Source organism: Saccostrea echinata, unplaced genomic scaffold (assembly GCF_033153115.1).
Source record: "Saccostrea echinata isolate AGI-Se365-2 ecotype Australia unplaced genomic scaffold, CSIRO_AGI_Sech_v1 ptg000033l, whole genome shotgun sequence".
Taxonomy (NCBI): Eukaryota; Metazoa; Mollusca; class Bivalvia; order Ostreida; family Ostreidae; genus Saccostrea; species Saccostrea echinata.
The window spans coordinates 27600380-27625000 of record NW_026889782.1 but is presented as its reverse complement, the minus strand read 5'-3'; the positions used below and the strand labels follow the sequence as shown (position 1 = coordinate 27625000).

Genomic DNA, 24621 nt, shown 5'->3' with positions numbered 1-24621 from the left:
CACTGGGGTCCACATGATTCTAGCAGAGACCCTGTAAAAAAGGACTTAACTATGGAAAAGCATGAAGAATATATGCCTATTATACATATCTTAAATTCTAATGAAAACAATGTTTTTTAATTAAGATCCATATATTTCTAATGATTGACATAATACAAATTCAAAATAAAATATGCATGTCTATATTATACACTGTACCTTAAGCAGACCAATTGCATTATTACATCCTTCAGGAGACCAACTTAAATCAATGTTTGAGAACTACTTGTGAGAACAATAAACTTGTCTACTTTACAGTACTAAATGTACATGGAATCTATAGGATCATGTTACTTTAATTGACCTGCCTTAGTTCAACACAGTAATCTAACAAAGAAATTGAGCCAAAACATCATTTTAAGACTTTTTGAACAGTGCATGTTCCTATCATTTCAAAACCATTACCAGTAAAAATGGTAACATAGAAAAATGATGACAATTAATTAATATTGTACTTTCAGGTATATTTGATGAATTAATCTGATTCGTCAAGAAACATTTGTTAAAAAGCACTATTATCCGCTGAATAATGAAGCCACGCCCAGTGTCGCAACAGTCAACATTACTTGACGACGGGTGATATTCCAAAAAATAGTGACTGCGCAGATTTATGCGCTCAAGGTTCACTATTATTTGTATTTGTATAAAACATTCAGTATAATATAATAAATATTGCATGTAGTTGAGTGTAATATTGAAAATTTTCACCCCTTGAAAACCAAATACGTCAAAAAGGGGATGGGTTTCTTTTCCAACTTCTACATAGTTTCGCCCCTGCAAAAACTGGTATAGACCTTGGAAATGTTTAAACGGGCTAAGAGAAATCAAATGCATCAAGAGTACTTAATTGTTTTTACCCAAGTTACATGCCAAAAAAGATTCAGAGAGACATCACATAAAGTTAACGTTGATTTGAACTGAAGTTAGGGTGTCAAAAGTCATTCACGTCCAAAAGTGACATTGATCATGTGTGGTAGATAATAAACTCCTACGAGCTAAATATGCTGCCATAATCAAGTGAGGATCTTTCCCTAATCCTATATATAAATCCATTTACAATATTATATGCACTTAAGCAGCTGTTTATGACATTGTAAAATTATATAAGCAAGACCAGTATATATAATTTATATCAATTTATATAATTAATAATATAATTTATATAATTTTATCAAGATAAGTGTATGGGGTAGAGGGAGTAGACATTGAGAATCAATGTTGTCGGACCTCATGAAACTATATATTAAAACTAACAGTCTTCCAAATAACCCGGGAGTCCAATGCCAGGGACCTGTTAAATTTGCAGCCGGGCATGTAAAAATTGCCAAATTACATGTCCGAAGAGGGCATATGTGAATCTTCTTTCATTGTACGATCTTTACTTGCCATTTATTCTGTCCTACCCCCATTATTCGCTTAAACATTGCTATATGTAATGTCGATGGATTGCCTGTCTACATTCTCGATACGACCTGTCAAATGATTGTCATTCTAATCATTGAAGTGTTTAGTTTAACCTATTTGTTTTCTCGAAGTTGCTTGCTAAATTACGAAATGTTCATCAATGCCACATACTGTGGCACTACAGTCATGATCCCATTTCTGAAATTCAGTTTAGCTAAACCGGCCAACAAATGACTAGCATGCAACTCAAAAGTTATTTATGAACAAAAACACTTTAGAAAATGGCAATCACAGGCCATGGTTGGTTTACAACGCTGAAAAAATTAATATAAAACCTTTATACCTAATGGGTTTTTTTTGTTGCACAATACTGGTAAATGTAAGAATTTTGAGTAGGACATGTACAAATTTGAATGGGCTGGGTAAAAATGATAGGTCTACATGCCCGAAGGGCATGTGCTGAAAAAGAATTGTTTTGAAGACTGAACTAAAGCGACAGCGCCGGGTGATCATATAAAGTCCCCTTTATTACATAATAATTTTTATTTTTTAAGTTGAAACCTCATGACCTGTGAAAAAAATGAAATTTGTATCCCATCTGAAGTCTTAAAATGTATCAAGGTAATTTTCGATACAAATTTGCGGTTGGGGTTATAAATGAAGGATAAAACCAGAGACCTCGGAATGGAATACTCGGAAGTCTTTGGTTTTATTCTACCCCCAACTGGAAGTTGTATCCCATCTAAAGTCTTAAAATGTATCGAGGTAATTTTCGTGGAATAAATAAGTGCTTTACAATAAAGAGACTCGACCAGAGACGTCTGAAACGATTTATTTGACAAGAAAAAAGTCTCTTGAAGCGAACGATGTCATTTTAAAGTAGGTTAATGATTGATAATGATACATGAACAAAATACGAGCTTGAAGCGGGGGTGCCTGAAATTGAGTTAGATACCTTGTGGTAAAAATAAGTAGGGGTGCACCGTATATGAAACAAGTGCCTGTGATTGATAGTCTGAAATTTCTCTTCACCTAAATATTAAAAGCTTGCAGTGATCGCTATAAATCTATACAACAGTCAAGTTACATACGGTAAACTAACATAAAAACAAGATTACAACAGTCATGATTACAGAAGGTATATTTTGAAGACTCTAGGTCAGTAGGTGAATGTAAACAGGTAAACACACGTGGGACAGTCACCGCAAATATGAACCACAAAACGACTTATAACATTAAAATGTAAATATTCATCTGCACACAGATTTTTGCATAATAATAATAATTTTTAAAAAGTGTAAATTAAAATATAAAATAAACAAACCTCAAACCTTGTAACAAGGCTTGTTTCCCTACAATCTTATTCTGGTTCTCTGTCACTGAAAATGCAGGGAACCAGGCTGCGTTATTAACTCGTACACAGATTTGCTGATACGAATAAACCTCTAAACTTTATACGAAATAAAATATTATCATAAAAAATGAAGAATTTCAAATTGCTTGAAAAATTATCTTTATGTAGTTTATAATAAATGGTTGTAATTGTTTATTAATTTCTATCTATCCATTAAAATTTGATACGAATATCAGCTTAATATGTATCCGTCTGAACAATTATTATTATTACACTCCCTGTCACATCTTCATAGTTAAGCCTGTAAGTAGGGTAAGTAGGAATCAATTTCAGTTGAAGGGGATCAAAACCAAACATTTTTCAGTTTCATTTGGTGGGGAGGGGGGGGGGTATAAACCTCAAATGATCATTTTTTCTCTGTCACTGAACTGCTGAAAATAATGAAGGGAACTAGGCTGCGACAATGATTTGTTGACTGAATTAAAATACGAAATAAATTATCATACATACGAAATAAAATAATTTCATGAAAAAATGAAGAATTTCCAATTGCTTGAAAAAAAGAAGCTTTTCATGTATGTGATTTAAAATAAATGGTTGTACTTTTATATTTTCTATTTCCATTAAAATTTCACAGTATCAGTATTTCACTATTTGTAAACATTAACAATAATATTAAATAAATGTTACACTCACTGTGGCTTTGACTGAGTTACTGTCACATCTTCATAATTAAACGAGAATATTCCCTTCCGTAAATATTGCTATATATATCTGAACTGTTACCAATTAATCTTTCTTTGGTGAAAGAAAACCTCAGGGATGGAGAATAGGCCCGTACGTAATTTAGTTGGAGGGGGGGGGGGAGCACAACCAAACAACATTTTTCAGTTTCAGGTTGGGGGAGGCTACAAACCAAAAAATTTTTAATAAGCAAAAGAAAAATACATTATCAGAGGTTATTATTGAGGGGGCCCAAAAGCAAAAGAAAAATAGATCATCAGAGGTTATTATTGAGGGGGCCCAAGCATAAAGGAGCAATGTTTTCTACAGTATACCTAAATTTCAGCAAAAATTCAGGGGGCCTGCGCCCCCCCCCCCCCCGTTCCTTCAGCCATGTATTGTATCAAATCTGCTTCACCCTGATTCAGATTTTTTTTACAGCATATATATTCTATTAGCAGAGGACCACATTATATTAATAAACAATTATTAAATTACAGCTATTTTTTTCTTACAGGGTCTGTTTCATTTATACTATATCATGATGATCATGTCCTGCATGATGTTTACAGAATGTTTAATTTAAATTTTTAAGCTCGAAATAGCTGCGTCAACTTGCGAGACTATTTTTTCAACGTTCGGCCTAATCTTTAAATATTTAATTTGTTTGTGGACTTGCATAAAAGAATTAAAAAATATAGGGGCCTATCATTTAACTTTATTTCGAATTTTCTTCAGGATTTTATATACCGAACTATAGTCTAACGATTATTCAAAATCATACTTTTTCTCTTGAAAGCTAAATTACTAGGCAAGAAAAAAAAAACCGAATGTTTGTCTTGTGTATTCTTAATTACAACTTATTACTGTATCATTTTAGTTACTTACCCAAATTTCTCAACATCCATGGTGTTCAGAGGTCATTTTCTGAAAACTGAAGGGGCATTCCGATGGCATTCGGAACAAATGACGGAAAGCACTTGCTAAGAATTCAAAACATGGTTCATAAATTTACAATATTTTTCCTTTTTAGGTTTTTAACATAAAACATGGAAAACTAAGTTAAAGAAACACTCATTTGAACAAATCAAAAGCGGAAAAAATATATATGCTAGATTTTTTGTTTAATTGCATGTTTTTCATGGTCTCCAAAATGCAGAAAAATTATCCTTTGAAATTATACGTAGGTTATAATTTCTTTCCTTTTTTAGGGAAGATGATAGAAATTAGACAACTTTTGAATGTTAAATAACAGAGTTAAAGATTAATAATATTTAATGGCAGACTGTTTATTTATCTATAAAAAGACATTTGCAATACTGATGAGGTCAAAATAATAGGGAGACCGAAAAAGGTCGCCTTAATCCAGTGGTCTCCCTAAGCCAGAAAATATATCCTCCTTGGTCTCCTAAAGCCATATGTCATATATATATATATATATATATATATATATATATATATATATATATATATATATATATATATATATATATATATTTGTATATTCATTTATTTCATTTAGAGAAAATCATTTGGGTTCTTTCAGTATTAGGCCCTAGGGTGACTCACTATACCCAATACTATGTTAGCTTTTTATTAATCTTCAACTTTTTCAAGCAATATTCACATAAACAATTTTTGTGCCAAATGTATAGAAAAAAAGAGGTGCATCGGCCACATACCTCACCTGAGCACTTTGGCTAGGAAAAAGCAGAAATAAGTATTGAAATGTTTAAATATATATTAAGTGGTCACAACTTAGATTTTTAAAGACTTTCTTTAACATATAATAATGAAAAAGGCTTTGTTGTCCTTGATAGAATTTTATCTTTAAACATATTTCTCATATAATCTGTCTCTTGTATGTTAAACTTTGAATATCTATTGTAACCCACACTATCCCCAGGCTTAAGGGTCAAGATCTGAAGAACCTTTAACCTAGCCACTACCTAAGGATGCCTCCATACAATTATGTCCATCATGGCTTTGCTGTTTAATATTAAGAAATGGATTTTGAATATTTTTAAATTTTCCAAATATTCTTATGCATAACTTTAATCGCCCATTGTGTCCCAGTCCCTTTCACAATGGTTTTGAGTTTATGACATGTGAATGTACACTTCTTGATGATATTAATATAACTAATCATGACTTTTCTGTTCTGTATAAAGAAGATTTAAGAAGATTTTCCCTACATATTCCTTTTTAAAAAATTGACACCCCGTGGCCACAGTTGTCCAAACCTACACATGATTTGAACAAAATTGATGTACACTTGTGAAAAAGGCTTCGCGAAAGTTCCAAATACTCTTCTGTTGCATTGGTTGTTGAGAATTTTAACACCGAACATTAATTGAACTAACTCTCAATTATCTCCCTTTGAAAGAGGGTATGGTTTTTCATTTGTGCAAATCTGAATTCCCTTTACCCAGTGATGTTTTAATTGTGGCAATTTTGGTTGAAATTTGCTCAGTGATTCTTGAGAAAAAAGTTGAAAGTGTAAAAAAAAAAATGACAGATAGATGGACGAAAGACAAATGGGATCAGCGCTTTGAGCTTAAATGAGTTCATAAGACATACTATATGGAAATAAAATTCACTTACAGTTGGAGTGTCCGTCTGCACAAATGTCACGGTTGTTGGCTAAAATTATAAAGTATAACATGATAGCAGAATTAAATTTTTGCATCTTTTATAATATGGTAATTTATAATTTAGTTACCTGGACTGTATTCAAGTTCACATAAAAAAAATTGGTGTTAAGAAATTTATTTAGTAAAATTTCTATGATGCTCAAAATTCTACCCATTTCTGCAACCTATACAGGTATACAACTTTCACTTGTGAAAATTTGAATGAAAAATTGAAAACTTGTTAAACATATTCATTCTACTTCTTAATATACAAAGTCAATTGGACGAAGTGGTCATATTTTTCAAGGTTTCTGATATAGAAGTTTGTTTGTGACATCTGCCCTTATGACCAAAAATTATCACACAACATAATATAAATACACAACAACAGAGAGAATCAAACACTCATATTTCAAGTACAGACAGAGCGAGTCAATCTGAACACATATCAATTAGTATATACTTCACTCAAGCCTATACTGTAAATCAACTTTTATTCGCGACGACTTTTTTTCGCGATTTACTAGGGTTAAACTTGTTCGCGACGATAAATTTTCGCGATCAAGCTTTTTTGGATTTGTAGTAAATAGACAAATACACTTTAAGGACCGGTTCGCGGCGAGAAATATTCGCGATGTCGAGGCTCTCGCAAACTTCGCGAAAATTTCTCGCACGCGAATAAAAGTTGGTTTACAGTATATAGCTGGCTAAAGTCAGCTTTAAAACTGAAATTTAAAAACAATGTAAATGACCAGTAAATATACTTACTGTTGAAATATTAGCTTGAGCAAGAATTCCCGACTGAAAAAGAAAATAAAAGAGTGTTGATATGGAAATCAAGATACATGCATGTATTATGATAATCAAATCTAGAGATCAATTAGTAACCCTTATCGAGCCTTTTGGAGCTCAATGTTGATTTTAAACTAGGTTCACATGCCATTAGTTTCTGCTTACACAATAAAATTAGTAATTGACCATATTCAGAACAGCTTCGCATCAATACCAGTATACATAATGTATAACCCAGCAATATCACTATATATGCCAATAATATATAGTATATATATATTTCTTGAAATGAATGTTTACTGTACATCTACTGATAAATCTCATAACTGGTCTAATATTACTAGCTATAGATTTAATGACTATATTGCTTACGTACTGTAACTGACACAAGCTGTTCATTCAAGCACAATAAAAAATCATGCAGTTTCCTCATGTAACTCTTTGTTTATTTTACAATCAGAAAGCAGGCAGGGTTAAACTAAATTTTAAGACTCAGACAAACTTTTTAAATGATCAATTATCACAGAAATGTACAATGTATATACTTACACTTGATGTGTGATCTTGACTCACTGAGGTTTGCTGAAAATTGTAAAATATAAAATTCAGTAATAGGTAATTAAGATGCATAATTGCCTCAATTTGCATTTCTTGTGGTGGTTAACAATATGATTCAATCTGTGTACTTAGTTTAAATCAATTATGATTGCCATTATGTAACTGGTGATAATACCAAAGTTTTGAAAAGAAGTTGTGCAGTCATGATTTTCAGCAACCAATCAATATAATCAATGTACATTGACTAAAATCTAGCTGTCTCTAAAATTACAAATAAACCAGAAATGCACCATGCATATAGCATGTAGAAATTCTATTGCATATATACTATAATTAGTTCTTACCACAATGTTGGATTCCACAGTAACTGTTGTGCTACAGGATGTCACGACTGGTAGCTCACTCATAAGAAAGTCGGATACATCTGGTAATTCATAATCTGACTCACTGTCAGAATGGGACTCAATTGTAAAGTTCAATGTCTATAAAATCAGATAGGTACTTTATACACATACTCAATTGCTCTAATTATAATTGATTCATTCGATATATATGATATTGCAGAAAATACATTTCTATAATGTATAGTTTTAAATATTACAGTTTTGCAATGATTTACCTTTCGTTTACTTAGTAGGTATAACCGTGGGCGCTGTGTTTCTACTTCATTCAACCATGATTGGATGGAAAAATTGCTTTTATTTAGGGGGTTTCCCTTGCTGTTTCCCAGTTCGAATGTAAATGAATTTTCTTTTCCTCTCACGCTTTTCCCACGGGGAAAAAACTCAGCGATCACTCTCCTTAATGTTTCCTGATAGTCGGTGTTCCCAGGTAGCATAACGCTTCTATTTGAAACATCTGGGTTTTTGATAGTGTTTTTCACTTGTTTGTATCTTTTGTCGCTGAAACTATAATCGATCCATCCCAATTGTATTCTATGCAATTTTTCCTTCGTTGATTTTCCCTACAAAATATACAGTTCAGCATAAATTTATGCAAGATTACAAAATTGCATTATTGTTTTAAATTAATTAGAACAATTAGTTGAACTCAGATAATTACATGAACTCAATGGAATAAATCAAATAATTGTATACTAGGATTTCCTACATTATATTGACTTTTTAAAATGTGATTTACATAAAACAAGATGTTTTTGTGAAACACTATGCACCCAGCAGTAACAAAGTTCCAAAAGGACGATTTTTAGCAGATAAGTCATAGACAAGGTCACAAAGTCATTGACCTTGGTGGTGTAATTTGAAAGAACTTGATTAGAGGAGTAGGCATATCACACATGAACTCTATCTCCTATGGTTCAAAAGTTATGAAAAAGAATTTACTTTTACATATAGGTCATAGTCAAGGTCACAAGGTCATTGACCTTGGTGTCATTTGAAAGAACTGACATTATTAGAGTATAAGCATACTAAATATAAGTGTTTAATCTCTCATGGTTCAAAAGTAATGACAAAGGTTAAAGTTGACAACAGACAGACAGGACAAAAACAATAGGTGTCCCCATTCTATTGATCTGGGCGTGTAAAAATAACTGACCAGGGCCATATCACATAATTACCAGGTAACCCTAATATCAATAACTTCTAACCTACTTTCCAACTTTTTATTACACACTTATAGTCTGTCCCACCAAGCTACTGTCACCACTTTTTGCAACATATCTCAAAATATATAAATACCTTGGCCTTCAACCTAGGTTCGAGAGATGGATCATTTTTTTTTTCCAAACTTCCTGCATTTATCCGAACCCTCGAGTTCAACCGGTGTATTGACACGGCGGCAAATTCAAAGTCTACGGGGATTTAACATGGTAAACTCGTCCATTAGCGTCAAGATCACGGGGCAGGAAACCAGTTTATCGAGGGAGTAGTCGTTCTTGCCAAATTAAAATTACAAAAAATCCTAAAAATTCAACGAAAGCAATTCAGTGTGTTTTGGTAAAAAATATAAGTATTGTTTTGCATTCAAATATATTTGACGAGTTTTCTCATAAACTGAGAGAAAATAATCCGAATTCAATGCAGTACAAGTTGTGGATAACGCACTGCTCTATAAAGGGGATGTTGCTGACATGATGTGTAATTTACAGCTTCCTTCGATGAAAACGTAAGTTGTTTTTTTTTTACTTCTGAAAGTACACCCACAAAAGAATGTTTTCAAGTGCTAATGATTTGTCAAAATCAAGCATTATTCGGCGAAAGCGCCCAATGCATATCTGCACAGTAGGCCTAGTGGGGGAAAACGAAAACTTTCAGTAGATCTATAATGGTAATGACTTTTATGATAGGTCTACTTTCTCTTTCAGTCACAGGGAACATATCTAAAACGCAACAGTTGGTCCACAGAATTCATTGTAAACAATCCTTTCACCTGATGAATAAAATGTCAAATTTCCCCCTTTTAGTTACAGAAAATTTTCGATTAAATATACATTAAGTTGAGGATAAAGTAAGCATGCTGCATTTTATTATAAAATAAATGAACTTAGATTAGCTCTCAGAATGCAAATTATTACGTTAATCCTAAACTTTCCAGGGGAGGGGGCATGCCCCAAATACTCCCATTTTGAAATATTCACACTTCCAGTACTAACTTTGCAGTTACATTTCATCCCTTCATGTGAAAGACAGTGTGATTTTTTTTTTTTGGTTGTTCCTCAGTCCCCCCTCTTTTTCACTAACAATTTTTTGTTAAGTTGGAATTCATAATATGGTAATGCTGCAAGTTTCCCTGGTATACAACCCTTGAGATTTCTTTTTTTTTTTCTTTCACCAGTATTGTAAAAAAAAATCTTTATTATTTTTTTTTTTTGGGGGGGGGGGGGTATTTCTTTAAAGTTCATAATTTGAAATTCATTGACTTACATCTACCCCATAGTTAACCCATTTTGTTCAAACAATAAAGAAAGAGAGCATACAGGACTATCTCCTGCTGTGAGATATATTACAATTTTCAAAGTTCAAGGAAGAGTTACATTTATAAAAAAAAAAGTTGTTAGTAATGTCAATGGCAAACTTAAATTTTCACTACCTCAGGATGCTTCCATATCAATATTACTAATCATGGCTTTGCTGTTCTTTACAGAAGAATTTTAAAGACCCCCCCCCCATGTATTCCTATGTAAAACGCTCATCGCTCATTGTGGCCCAGGGTTAGAAACTCCCTAAAATTACAACTCGCAAATAATTGCGAGTACCAACAAAGTGAACTCGCAATTTTATAAGACTACTCGCAATTTTCATATAAAGTTAAATTTATATAAATTTAATACATGTAACTTAAGGAAAAAGTAACTACTGTACAGTACACAAAATACAACTACAGTGTGACTTTTATTTAAATTACTGATTTAAATCAAAAGTATTGTGTTCTGTCATATTATATAATTTTGCTACAGTTTCAATGCAAAAAAAAAAAAAAATCAACTCGCAAGTTTTTGTGAGTTACCTAATTTTCAACTCGCAATTTGGGAATTCTAACTCGTGTTTTGCGAGTTGTATATAGTGAATTTCGAACCCTGGTGGCCCCACCCTACCCATCCTAAAATTGAACAAATTTGAATCTACACTACCTGAGGATGCTTCTATAATAACATGACTAATCATGGCTTTGCTGTTCTTGAACAGAAGATTTTTTTTCAAGATGATTCCTATATATTCTTATGCGAAACTTTGACCCTCTGTTGTGTGCCCACCCCCCTAATTTGAACAAACTTGAATCTACACTACCTGAGGATAACTTGATTCTACATTACCCAAGGTTGCTTCTGAATTAATATGGCTAATAGTGGCAAAGCTGTTCTCGAGAAGAAGATTTTTAAAGACATTTCCCATATATTCCTACATAAAACTTCACTCCCCTCTTGTGCCCCCCCCCCTCCCCGGGGTTATGATATGAATAAACTTGATTGTACATGTAATGTAATTTGTAATGAAGCTTTTACATAATTTTCATCTTTTCTTGCCTAGCTAGTGGTTCCTGAGAAGATTTTTAAAGATGCCACTAAATTTTCATGAACTCTTCATTATCTCTCCTTGAAAGAAGGCATGGCACTTCCTGTGAACAAACTTAAATCCTCTTCACCCAAGGATGCTTTGTCACATTTGCAGGTTTGTTTTAAATTGGCCCAGCGGTTCTTGAGAAGAAGTCAAAAAAGTTTATAGATGGCAGACGCCGGACACCCTTTGATCAGAAAAGCTCACTTGAGCCTTCGGCTCTTTTTTTTTCTTTCCACATACCTTCATAATTGAAAATAAAAAATACTAATCAATAAGTTATTCAATTAAATAAAAGAAGCAAATGTGTAAAAGATGATATTGACAATACAATTTTTGTGAAATATAACATCATGAACTTAAGAATTAAGAAATGTCTTTTCTCAGAGTGGGGTATTATCTTCGCCTTGTACGCATCCATTCTTTATGTCCAAAAGAAAAATTTAGCAAAACATTCATTTGTAAAATTAAAGTTATGTACAGTATTCTAGCATACATGTACTAAATAAAAGGCCAGAAACTAAGATCATGCATATTGTATACAGTGTATGAGCAAATTGTAATAAAGAAGTAAAGTATACTTGATTATGCCTTTATATTTATTTACATAATTTTTTTTTTTTTGAAGGTTAAAAAAAATGGAGTACATTGTTATGATGACCAGACTCGAAGGCATTCATGTAATTGGGTGAATCACAGAGTCTCAGGAATCTTCTGGACTAGTAAGTTATACATGTACATGTATATATAAAATATTAAAATGTCTTTCCTCTCTGAATTGCATACTTCAGGCTGGAATCTGAAAATAAAAATTGTAGTTTCCATATGTATATAATTTATACTACATGTATCTTGGTACATGTAGAATTGAAATTCATTCTTTAATTTCACTTCAATTACTTAACCATAAATTTTCATTCTCAAGAATTTTAATAACATTTAAGATGTGTTTTATTATCTATTTCAGACCAAAAGTGATGGCTGAAACAAATATTAACTGGTAGTCTACTTAGTGATCTGGACACTGGATAAGGCAGAAACCATTTTCAACAGAACTGTTAAGAGTGTAAATAAAAAAAAAAACAAGATACCCACTCTCCAACTCATTCATAGCTTCATTCTTGGCTTCATTGTGTTGAATATGAGTCAAGACTTTTCTATTGTACCAAGGCTGAAGGGACTTTCAAACCATAAACAACATCACCACAGAGCAGTTGACTTTCATTTCTTCTTCTGAATTTGTATGTTATACCCTTAATTATTACAGTGTGAATTTACTTTGCACAAAAGAAGATGTAAATTAGCATAACTTCAACAAGTATTTACTTTGTCAGTTTTAGACACATAACTCAATTATTTGGTATTTTAAAAAAAAGTAATTGGCAGCATTTACTGTGGAATCATCATTGTTCTTGGAGGAGGATAGGTGGGTCAAACATATCCACTAATTTATATTCCCACAAATACTTATTTTTTCAACTTGTCAATTCATTGAATCTTTAACTTAATGTATTTTAAAGTTAACCTTATGAATTATGTCTGCACAAACCAGTTGAATTAAATGCCTGCCCACTAACAGCTGATTAATCCCCCCCCCCCCCACAATAAAATGATTCCACAGTTTTTCAATTTTCAAAAACTATAGAAGGCCATATACATGTATCTGCAGGTACTTTGGGTGGTTTAATCATCTTTGCTTGTGCTGGTCTGTCTGATGCCTTCATCAGCTAGCTATTCTGTATCCTACAATTAAATTCTTGTTTCCAAATAAAACAGCTGTAAAATGTTTTGTATTATTTATGCTTATTTAATTTTGTCTATAGTTTTTAATTATTTTTTTTTTCTTAATGTTTGGAAAAAATAATATGAGAGGGATTCGACAAGAATTTATATTTCCTGCAAATATACATTTTTTTTTTTAAAAGTGTGTGTTATATATCAGGGACCTATATACTTTATAGTTAGTAGAGATCCCTGGTTATATTTTAAAAGTTTATATTCATGCAAAATCTACAGACATAATAAAAAAAAAAATAAAATGTATTCCATGAGTACATGTTTGAGTGTGTCCTTGATCTTTGGTATTCTGGCATTTATTAATGGAAAGACTTGATATAAAATGTTTAAAATCTCAGGGCCCGGATTTACCTAATACCGATACAGGAAGTTTTCGAAGGGCAAGGTCAAAATCCTCTGGTGACGTAGTTTGATGCAGACTACAAGTCTTGTTTTGCACAAAGATTCAAAAAGTATTAACAAAGGTGGATATATGGTGTGATAAGTGTTATAAGTATATAAATCCAGGAAGTGCATTTACGGGACATGTATAGAAGTGACAAGATGTTTAATCGTGTTTACATTGAACTATATATGTGTTTGGGATTTACTCAATGCAAGGTAAAGTTGTAGATTTTGTTTACATTTACACTCTATAGAACGTATTCGCTTACATGTTTTGGCAAAGCAGTCATGGCACTCTTCATTGGTTGATATTTTGCAGCCTCGAATGTTTTTAACATTCAAACTTACGAATCCTTGAGTATATGAATTCAAATGGGTCGCAGTGTTTAGCTCTTTTAAACTTTTTCTGTCAATTGATATGCAATGTATGCTTAAAACTCCGTATTTTATCACTAATTTTAAAATACACGTGTATTAGGTGCTTGGTAAGTCTCGGGCGGTATGCTTTTCCGGACGTCCGTAAGTGCAGAGAATTTCCGAAAGTGTGTTACGTCATTACGTCAATGACGGTAAAGTACGGAAATCCACGAATAATGATTGATCCCCTTCCGAAGTGACGGCCATTTTGGCAATGTTAAATCCCCGTAGACTTTGAATTTGCCGCCGTGTCAATACACCGGTTGAACTCGAGGGTTCGGATAAATGGAGGAAAATTGGAAAAAAAATGATCTATCGATCGGACCTAGGCTGAAGGCCAAGGTATTTATATATTTTGAGATATGTTGCAAAAAGTGGTGACAATAGCTTGGTGGGACAGACTATAGTAATAAATACAGGTTTTTTGCATATGCGATATGGCTGACGTCACAATAGCCGTATCAGGCCCCTTAGCCGCAGCATGCAGATCAATATCACACCCTTGGTAAATTAAACCACAAACACAGTGCTTGTGATCATACACCATTTTTGGTGGGTTTATATTCTTTTAGATTTTCTTTTCTGAAAATAAGGTTAATCTAAATTTACAAATACATGTAATAGATCATTTACAAATGAAAGAAAAAGTGAGCAAGCTCACATACCCCACGCTCCCGCAAAACTTGACAATGCAACACATAATGAATGGCACAGTGCACTTTAAGTACAGTGTAAATCAAAAAGGGCATTATTTGCAAAAAATCATCACATCAAAACTTCCTGCGTATGAGGACATTCAAATCTGGGATGAAGTTTCTAGATAAATAATGGAATAAAAATTTCTTGATAATATACAAATCCACATATTATGTCTGAAATAACAAAGTTTCAAGATATTCAGTGCAGGAGTTTTGCTGACAAACTGTTATTTAATGGTAATGTAATCATAATCATGAGAAAGTGTAGTCTACTTGTGTGCCAAGTTATATTGAAATCAGACCAGGCTTGGGGGCAAGAAAACTTAGACCAGCTCACTTTTGATCTCAGTCTCACTTTTACCTCAGGAATTAATAGTAGAAAAGTGAGAATGAGATCAAAGTGAGCTCATCTAAGTTTTATGGCCCCGGAGCCTGAAATTCCTATTTATTGTAACAATGGCAACACCATTCAAAGCAGATCAAAACTGTAGGAGGAGTATCGTTTTGAAAGCTTTTCACAGAAATTTCTAATTTTAGTAAGCATGGCAACACCTTTCATTGAAATCAAAAACCGAAGCATAGAATTATGTATCTTAGTAGAGTCTACTTGTGTGCCAAGTTATACTGAAATCAAAGCAAAACTGCAGGAGGAGTAGCGTTTTGAAAAAAATGTTTACGAACGGACGGACAGACAGCTAGAAAGATGGATGGACACCTATTATTGCATAAGTAGATCACATAAGGTCTTTTGATCTGTGACCAGTAGAGCTAAAAAAATGATCACTTTTTATTTCATAGAGAAAAGAAGAGAAAATCTGTCATTCATAACATCTTGAATGTTTAATACCTTTATATCTTTATATTTATTTGAAAGGCATCATGTTGAGAATAAGGAACTGGTAATACTCTTATATTATATACTGATAATAACTCCTTTTGGATATAAAGGTGGTCAATACAGGATCCAGAAACATGCGTTGGTTGGCACACAACTTGCTGGAAATTTTTTGCATCTAATGCAAGTAAAAGTAAGTTGTTTGGTTGTTTTAAAGTATTGATGTTAAAGTCACCTAAGACTAGAGTAGGAAGATTATCCATTTTATCCATAATTTTGATAAGGTGTTTGGTGAAATCTTGAAGAGAAAGCCATGGAGGACGATACACATGAAGAATAAGAATTGAGTGTGAATTTCTCTCTGCTTTGAAAAGTTCATATTCAATTCCTTTGGTTTGGTTTTGATTATGCAATGGCTGTAATGTCCATTCAACTGAAATATAAGAACAAACACCCCCATATGAAAGTTTACTCCTGTCTATCTGATCACTGTTGTAGCATAATTCTCTGTCAACTCTGAGAATGTTGAATGAATCAATCTTCATGGATGAATCTGAATGTCTAGATGTCAACCATGTTTCAGTGATACATATGATGTCAGATGTAGAAAGAATGAGATCTGCCTTCAAATCTTTGATATGAGCAGCCAAGGAGTTGATGTTCAAATGAGCAATAGTGATTGTAGACTGATCTGGAGTCCATAATGGTAGGATTTTGAATGGCTGTTCTGTTGTCATTCTTTTTATTTCTGTAGTCACATCATTGTTACAAGAAATACATTTTTCATTAAAATCCAGAAAAAATAATCCTGAGAGTTTAGTTACTCTACTAACAGCTACATAAAATTGACCTGGTTGGTAGCGACCTTCACAAGATATTACAATTTTATCCAGTGTTTGACCCTGTACTTTGTGAATGGTACATGCCCATGACAAAGTGAGGGGAAATTGCCGACGAGAAACCTGTGCCACTTTGTATCTTCCAACAGTAAATCGTACTTCTTCTTGATGTATTGGTACAGCTTTGGAATGTGGAGGAATTACTGTTTTAAAAGTATCCCTGGCATTGGAACCAATAGTTGGGTCATCCATTTCAAGCAATACAAATACTGGGATGTAGTTTGATGAATTTTCTGGAGGTGGTGGATAAAAACCAACAATAGTGCCTTGAGCTCCATTTACCAGGCCATCTGATGTATCAATATTTTTGGTTATCATTACACGAGCATTTTTTGATAACTGAATATACTGATGCAAACCTCCAGTGCGATTTGGATTATCTGGCATCTGAACTTGGAATTGACCAGTATGATGCTCTGTGTTCATGTCCTGAGCTTTAATGGTGTATACAGGATACTCAGTTGCAGCAAGATGGTTTTGATTGTGTTGGTCTACTTTTTTATTTGTTGTGTAAACATGTAGAGCATTTGCAGGATATTGTGGGTCATTTGGTGAAACTTGTCTAGTCCTTAGGAGTTCAATATCATCTTTGTTTTGTATGTTAGTTCTGATTCGATTTAAGAGCTCTGCAAATTCTACGTCATCTCTCTGTCGCATAATCTTGGAAAGTGTTGCTATATGAAAATGTTGCCATAGAGATCCATACAATCGCATCTTAGGGCTCTTCGGCAATGCAAACACTTGACTTTGACCAACAGGTGGGAGTTGGTAAAGGTCACCAAAAACTATAACTAATACACCCCCAAAGAGACTGTCTGATTTTGGTTTTCCAATAATCTCTGTTAAACGATTATGTACAGTCACTAGACCTTCACATCCCAACATTGATACTTCATCGATGATGATGCATTTAAGATTAGCGAACTTTACTCGTAGGGATGAGAGAGTTTTGTGGGAACAAGAGTCTAATCCTGGCATTATACTAAAGGCTGAGTGAACAGTTTGTCCATGAATATTCCTTGCTGCAGTTCCAGTAGGTGCTGTTAAGAGACATACTATTTCTTCTGGATTATCCACTTGTGATCTCAACAGTTTAGTGATCATTTGGTACAATGCTTTGATTAAGTGGCTTTTACCAGATCCGGCTCCTCCTGTGATGAATGTCAGTATCTGATCTGGTTCTTTTCCTGTTGATACACATGTCAACTTTTGGAAACACCACTCATAAATTTTATTGAAAATGAATCGCTGTTCTACATTGAGAGATCTCATAAATGGTAGATATTCTGTGTCTGGCATTATTGACTCTTGACGCTCTGATGTTATAGGAAGTTGTGACTTAAAGGCTTCATAATGTTGAGATTCAGGATGGTTAGCTGGATCAAAAATTGCATATTCTTCAGCAGGTGTGGATCCCTCCTCTTGTTGCATATGCCTCTGATGTTCAATTTCTCCTGCTATTTGGGCCCATGCATCCTCAGGTGGACCATTTTCTTCAAGCTGTTCATATGCCATCTCAATGACTTCTGCATGTTTCTCAAATTTGGTTTTGTTGCTAAGCACTACTTTGTTTTTCTTTCTGAATGTAGTGTTGTAAGAGCCATCATCATCCAAGAGCTGTTTCTCTTTTCTGTACGGAACATACAACATTAGTTGGGAATGGAAGTATTTTTCTGGATTGTGATCTTTTGAATAATGATGTGTCCTTATGACAGCATTTTTTTTCCGTTTTGTGATGTATCCTTTATTGTCCTGTAACTTAAGAACAATTGTGGGTTGGTCATCATTGTCAAGAATATCAACATCATCAGACTCTTCATTGTCCTTAGGCTTCTTGTAATGTAGTCTATATGACGAGATAAAATCTGCTAAGCATATATTCTCTAGTTCTTTTGGTCTATATATATATCTATCTACCATACCCTCCATGTAAATATCCTCATCTTCATCATCAAGATGTTGTATAATATTCATCGGCTTAAGCATTCGAACTCGTTCTTCAGACACATCTGTTGGAACATATATAACTTCTCTGGTGGACCTTTTCAAAGGCAGTGACAAAATACGATATGCTGCTTCTTGTGCAGACACTTCTCGGGAACTGAGAAACTTGCTGCCAACTTTTTTAAGTTGTGAACGAAGATCCATATTAGCTGCTTGTTTGGATGCTGCTGTAAGCAGCTCACCCAATTCATGTTCAGGTTTTGTCATGTATGATGCAATATACATCACACAAGCATAGGGGTCAGTGATGTACTGAAGGTCAGTGTTAGCCTGCCAAGCTCTGAGAATATTTGGATTGTAGTTGTTTATGTACACATCCTTTGGTTCCCTTTTGTGGACAACTCCGTTTGTGGACTTGAAATGTTGCAGAGCATACATGTAGTTATTATATGGAATATTGGCTAAAGTCAAGACCTCTTTCAAAGTTAAACCAGCCACGTCTTCATTTGTGATGGTATCAAACACGGTATGCAATATTTCAGTTGGCTTGATATTCTCTCTAATTTCTCCCTGGGAGCTAATTCTACAAATGACAGTTGCATCTGATGGAGGTCTTGGATAATGAAACCTACATTTTTTTCCTGTTTTACGACACGTGTGTGAATGGACATGTCTTTGCAAAGTATTAACCAAGGAATATAGCTCTTTATCCTCATCTTCCTCAGGAAGATTACAAGAGATGTATGAATCTATGAAATTAGTAATAACATGTTCCTCAGCTGATTCAAAGTCTGGAGCATCTGATGACCATAACACCATATGGATGTGAGGGGAGCCCCTCTGCTGGAACTCCACTCTGTAGTAGAAATCGGTTATGTTCCCAAGGACTTCACCTTTAATTATTAGCCTGATGAATTGCTGCACTCTGTAGTCAAATTGACGAGCTGCTGTGATTGGATTTTTTCGAATCCAAGAGCATCTCTCCTCCCAAGTCAAAGCCTCAACATCTTCATTTGTTAGTTTAACCTTGAATTGATCTGCTATTATACAGATGGTTTCAGGCCAGCGTAGATCTGCTGCTGATAAAGTGAGGAACCATGTAAATGGTCCTAACTGTTTAATCATCCCCAGTAAATCATACAGAATTTTTTTACAGTATGCTGGTGATCCACGTATAGTTTGGAGAAATTGGTAGCCTTTGTCTGTCTGAATCAGCTGTTTTCGGTATTCATCATTCTTAACTTGTCCAGCAGTGACAGCAGTAGAGGACTGATTAGTTGCCTTTCTAAGTGCAATGTTTATGCTATCAGACACTTGTTTGAAATCTGTTAAAAACTGAGCATAAAAAAGGTATTCAACATTTGTTGCAAATCTATTGTCTTTGTTGCACAATCTGGTCATGAAGTATTTTCTGAGTGTGAGTTTATTGTTTCTTTCAACATCAAAACCAAATTCTCCAGTCGGAAAAAGATGTGGAAATGTCAGCACCTGTAATGAAAAAGTTGGAGTATTTATTCATGAATGAAAATTGTTCTATTTTTATCTTTTAATCTACTATTCCCATGCTGTAATGTATTATGTTTCATTTGGTTGCTAATGCTTTGTTTCTAATGCTATTAATCAGAGGTTACTGCTAGAACCACATGTTTATTTATTTACACTGTAACTCTGTATCCTATCTTTAGCACATACCTCATTGTTCTGGTCTTGTAAAATCTGGGTTGGAAGTCTTCCTTCGCCAGGTGCAATACTGAAGATTTTGTTACCAGAGGCAGAAGCAGCAATGTTTTCAGGTTGTAAGCATGAATCATATGTCAGTCCTCTAAGCTCACTTTCATCACTTTCTTCATTTGATTCATCAACTTCATTAGAATTTAATACAGTGCTGTGCTCAGAAGATAATGTTAATGACTCTTGCCCATTATCATGCATTGCTTCTTCTGTAGAATGATACTGCAGAGCAAAAAGACAGTTATTGTTGGAGTAGTTCATACATATAACATTTAACATATTTTTATGATTTTTGTTTAAAGAACAACTAATAGAACTGAAATTGAGTTGTTTGGGTTTAGTATTTTGCATGTATGTCTACCTCATGTAATTTTTACATGTATGATATACACTATAATTTTATTTAAAATTTATTGAACTTAAAACATTTTGAAACATGTGTCCTAGTTAAGATTTTTTTTTTTGATGTTTACTAACCTGATCTTGGTCTTGAAAAGTCTGGGTTGGGGTTTTTTCATGTTGAAGGATGGTATGGCTAACCTGTTGTCTAACATCTGTAAAGATATTAATATCGTTTTGTTCTTCGTTGTTATTATGATCTGCACCATTCTCCAGTTTGTCCTCTGATCTTTCTTCCAAGTTATCTTGTGTTGCAGTTAATGCTTGCCATAATTCCTCATTGTCATTTTCAAATTCTTGTTGCCACATAGCATTTATATCAATATCTCTGTATAACTTGTGGTTCTGTTTAAGGTAGCATAGTGCTTTCTCTACTGCAGAAGGTCTAATCATCTGATATTGGACATGTCCAGTGTATTTCATTTTTCTTTTCAGTTTCAGTGGAATGAATCCCATATCTGATGTTGATGACCTTGGCAATGAAGCACATGTTTGGGTGACATCAACAGGGACATTGACAACTGATCCAATAACCGCCTTCTGTTTTCCGCTTGGTAAATTAAGTAGTTTCATAAATGGTATTCTCTTTGCTATCAATCTAGCCTCCAGTTCTGAAAGGCATTCTAATTCTGGAGGAAGAGGTTTGACTTGAAGTTTGTTAACTGATGCCATAGCTGGAATGTGCCCCTGTTGTAAAGATCTATGACATGTTTTACAAATCGTGTCCTCACCTGTCAAACATTGAAGTAATATTTCTTTTGTGCACTTCAAGTAATTACATGACATCACATGTTGAACAGATTGCTTATAAAGCAGTCTGTGACAGCATGTACATGTGTAGGTTGGTCCATCTTGAATGGCTTTCTGAAACTCTTTCAAAATGTTTGAGAATACTTCACGTTGATGCTGTCTTTTCAGATTTTTACAAATTTTATCCTTTTGTCTATCCAATGAAATTTTTTCATGTGTTCGTTTCGATCTGATTTCCTTTTGTAAACTGGTGTTCAATTCTCTGTCTGCTTTCACTTGAGCTGGAGTTCTCTTTGATCTGATTTTCTGTTGAAGTTTCGTGTTCTCTTCCTTGTCTGCCTCCTTTTGAGCTGGAGTTCTCTTTGATCTGATTTTCTGCTGAAGTTTCCTGCTCACTTCCTTGTCTGCCTCCTTTTGAGCTGGAGTTCTCTTTGATCTGATTTTCTGTTGAAGTTTCCTGTTCACTTCCTTGTCTGTGTCCTTTTGATCTGAAGTTCTCTTTGATCTGATTTTCTGTTGAAGTTTCCTGTTCACTTCCTTGTCTGTGTCCTTTTGAGCTGGAGTTCTCTTTGATCTGATTTTCTGTTGAAGTTTCGTGTTCACTTCCTTGTCTGCCTTCTTTTGAGCTGGAGTTCTCTTTGATCTGATTTTCTGCTGAAGTTTCGTGTTCACTTTCTTGTCTGCCTCCTTTTGAGCTGGAGTTCTCTTTGATCTGATTTTCTGCTGAAGTTTCCTGTTCCCTTCCTTGTCTGTGTCCTTTTGAGCTGGAGTTCTCTTTGATCTGATTTTCTGTTGAAGTTTCCTGTTCCCTTCCTTGTCTGTGTCCTTTTGAGCTGGAGTTCTCTTTGATCTGATTTTCTGTTGAAGTTTCCTGTTCACTTCCTTGTCTGCCTTCTTTTGAGCTGGAGTTCTCTTTGATCTGATTTTCTGTTGAAGTTTCCTGTTCACTTCCTTGTCTGTGTCCTTTTGAGCTGGAGTTCTCTTTGATCTGATTTTCTGTTGAAGTTTCCTGTTCACTTCCTTGTCTGTGTCCTTTTGAGCTGGAGTTCTCTTTGATCTGATTTTCTGTTGAAGTTTCCTGTTCACTTCCTTGTCTGCCTTCTTTTGAGCTGGAGTTCTCTTTGATCTGATTTTCTGTTGAAGTTTCCTGTTCACTTCCTTGTCTGTGTCCTTTTGAGCTGGAGTTCTCTTTGATCTGATTTTCTGTTGAAGTTTCCTGTTCACTTCCTTGTCTGCCTCCACTTGAGCTGGGGTCCTTTTTAATCGTCTGTTTTGTTTTGATAATGCTTCTTTTTTCTTATTTTCAAATTTGTTTAGTAATCTCAATTCACGTTGTAGAACTTTGTTTCTCTCCCTGTCTGCAGCGATTTGATCAGGAGTTCTTTTTGATCTCCACCTTGCTTTACTTAGTGTACTGTTTATCGTTTTTTTATTAATATTACCTGCTTGAAGACTGACAGTTGTTTGAACATTGGAAAGTCTTTTTTTTTTCTCTATTAGGCTGATTTGATTTTGTATTTCTTTCTCTAACTGAGAATATAGCTTTTCTTGGTTCATGTCTAAATTGGGTTGATTTTTATGTGTTGATTTATAAGTATCAGCTGCTGTATTTGTTGTATTTGGTAAAATTTTGGTATATTGTTGCTGTAATTTTAATTTTTTCACTTCCTTATGATCATCGTTAGCATTCTCAGTGCTTTTCCTTTTCAAGCCAAGATCTACTGGTGATATCTGTTAATAAGACATAAAATTTTCTTGAGAGAAATGATTATTTAAACAATTGTTGTGTTATTTTTGAATGGTGTTATTTAATAAGTTAACATCAACCACTTTACCTTATCTTGTGAGTTGTGATCTGTTGGTTGTTCTGAACTGCTAGGCAGTTTGGTCTCATTGCTGGGCAATCTGATAAAAATAATTCATGTAATTTGTTAAGTCAACAATAAGAATATGAAAATTAGATTCAAAGTATTGTTATTATAGACATGAAAATGAAAAACATTATAAAACTATGCATTATAAGGGAAAAAATAAAAGTCCTCTATAGTATTAATTATTACATTGAATATATATAATTGAATATCCAAATGATATACACATTATTTTTCTTAACTCTGAATGACCTGATGTTTTCACGAATGAAAATTCATGGAGATATCATGTGTAAAGTGAATACAATTTGTATAAAGAAAAAGTGTGTGTGTGTGTGTTGGGGGGGGGGGGGGTTCTTACCTGGATTTGACTTTAATTAATTTGATTTGTTCTTTTCTGTATCTGTACCCTTTGTTTTCTTTTCTGGGCATCTTGAACTACAAAATTTAAAACAAAACTGTATCTGTATCCTTTGTTTTGTTTCCTTGGCATCATGAACCACTAAATAAAAAAAATTCTTTTCAAATGATACATGATGTAATCTTAGCATCATTGTAACAGTATGTCAATGACTTTTTATTTAATTCTTTTCATCACTGTAACGTAATGTCAATGAAATTTATTAAAACTCTTACTACTTATGAAGCAATCATGCCAAAAGTATTGCATAAGCAATATATGTCATCTATTGGTACCTCCAATTTTTAAAACAATTTTATTGTCGTTTTATGTGCTAAATAGGTGATATTATAGTTCTAGAGTAAATTTGGTAAAAGATTTATTTGTACAGGACAAACCCAGTAAGAAAGAAATAAGAAAGCAATTGTTTAAAATTATTTTTTCCATCGTATGTGGGTGAAAATAATCCTGACAATTTGATGATAGTAGGGTGAGCAGTGTAAGTATCAGGCATGGTCCATTTGGGAATACATATGTATCAATACACTGTGTTTGCAATAATAAGATCATAAATCTGAGAGATTTCAAAAATTAATAACTTTACCACTTGATAATTACTAGAGGCCCATGGGCCACAACAGTGACCTGAGTAACTTTGGCTCTGCTGTTCTTCACCAGATTTTCCCCTTGCAATACTTATTGTGGCCCCACCCTACCCCGGGGAGTCATAATTTCAACAATTAGAATCTGCTCTACCTCAGGAAGCTTCCATATAAATTTCAGCTTTTCTGGCCCAGTGGTCATTGTGAAGAGGATTTATAAAGATTTTTCCTATATATTTCAATGTAAAACTTTGATTCCTTATTGTGGCCTCACCCTACCCAAGGGGGGGGGGGGGGCGGGGGGCTATGATTTGAATAATTTAGAATCTACACTACCTCGGGAAGCTTCCATATAAGTTTCAGCTTTTCTGGGCC

At 34.0% G+C, this 24621-nt stretch overlaps 1 protein-coding gene and 2 long non-coding RNA genes across 5 annotated transcripts in view; 1 reads left to right on the top strand and 2 right to left on the bottom strand.

Annotated features, from left to right (window-relative positions):
• Window positions 1–2839, bottom strand: part of LOC133198815 (uncharacterized) — a 25260-nt gene extending 22421 nt beyond the window's left edge. For all 3 annotated transcript variants that reach the window (XR_009722601.1, XR_009722600.1, XR_009722602.1), the window contains exons 1-2: window positions 2768–2839; window positions 1–31 (exon numbers count right to left, since the gene is read on the bottom strand). The exon at window positions 1–31 is cut by the window's left edge and continues 65 nt beyond it. This is a non-coding gene — a long non-coding RNA (uncharacterized LOC133198815). The remainder of the gene's footprint in view (window positions 32–2767) is intronic.
• Window positions 2840–11496: 8657 nt separating this feature from the next.
• LOC133198814 (uncharacterized) lies at window positions 11497–13287 on the top strand. The gene is made up of 3 exons (XR_009722599.1): window positions 11497–11633; window positions 12148–12241; window positions 12487–13287. It is a non-coding gene; the product is annotated as an uncharacterized LOC133198814 (long non-coding RNA).
• Window positions 13288–15664: 2377 nt separating this feature from the next.
• On the bottom strand, window positions 15665–23676 carry LOC133198354 (uncharacterized). Its single transcript, XM_061334457.1, has 6 exons — window positions 23654–23676; window positions 23209–23278; window positions 22905–23104; window positions 20702–22640; window positions 20186–20446; window positions 15665–19981 (listed from the first exon to the last, which is right to left on the bottom strand). The coding sequence occupies exons 1-6, from the start codon at window positions 23674–23676 to the stop codon at window positions 15665–15667; spliced, it is 6810 nt and encodes a 2269-aa protein (XP_061190441.1).
• Between the last annotated feature and the right edge of the window lie 945 nt (window positions 23677–24621).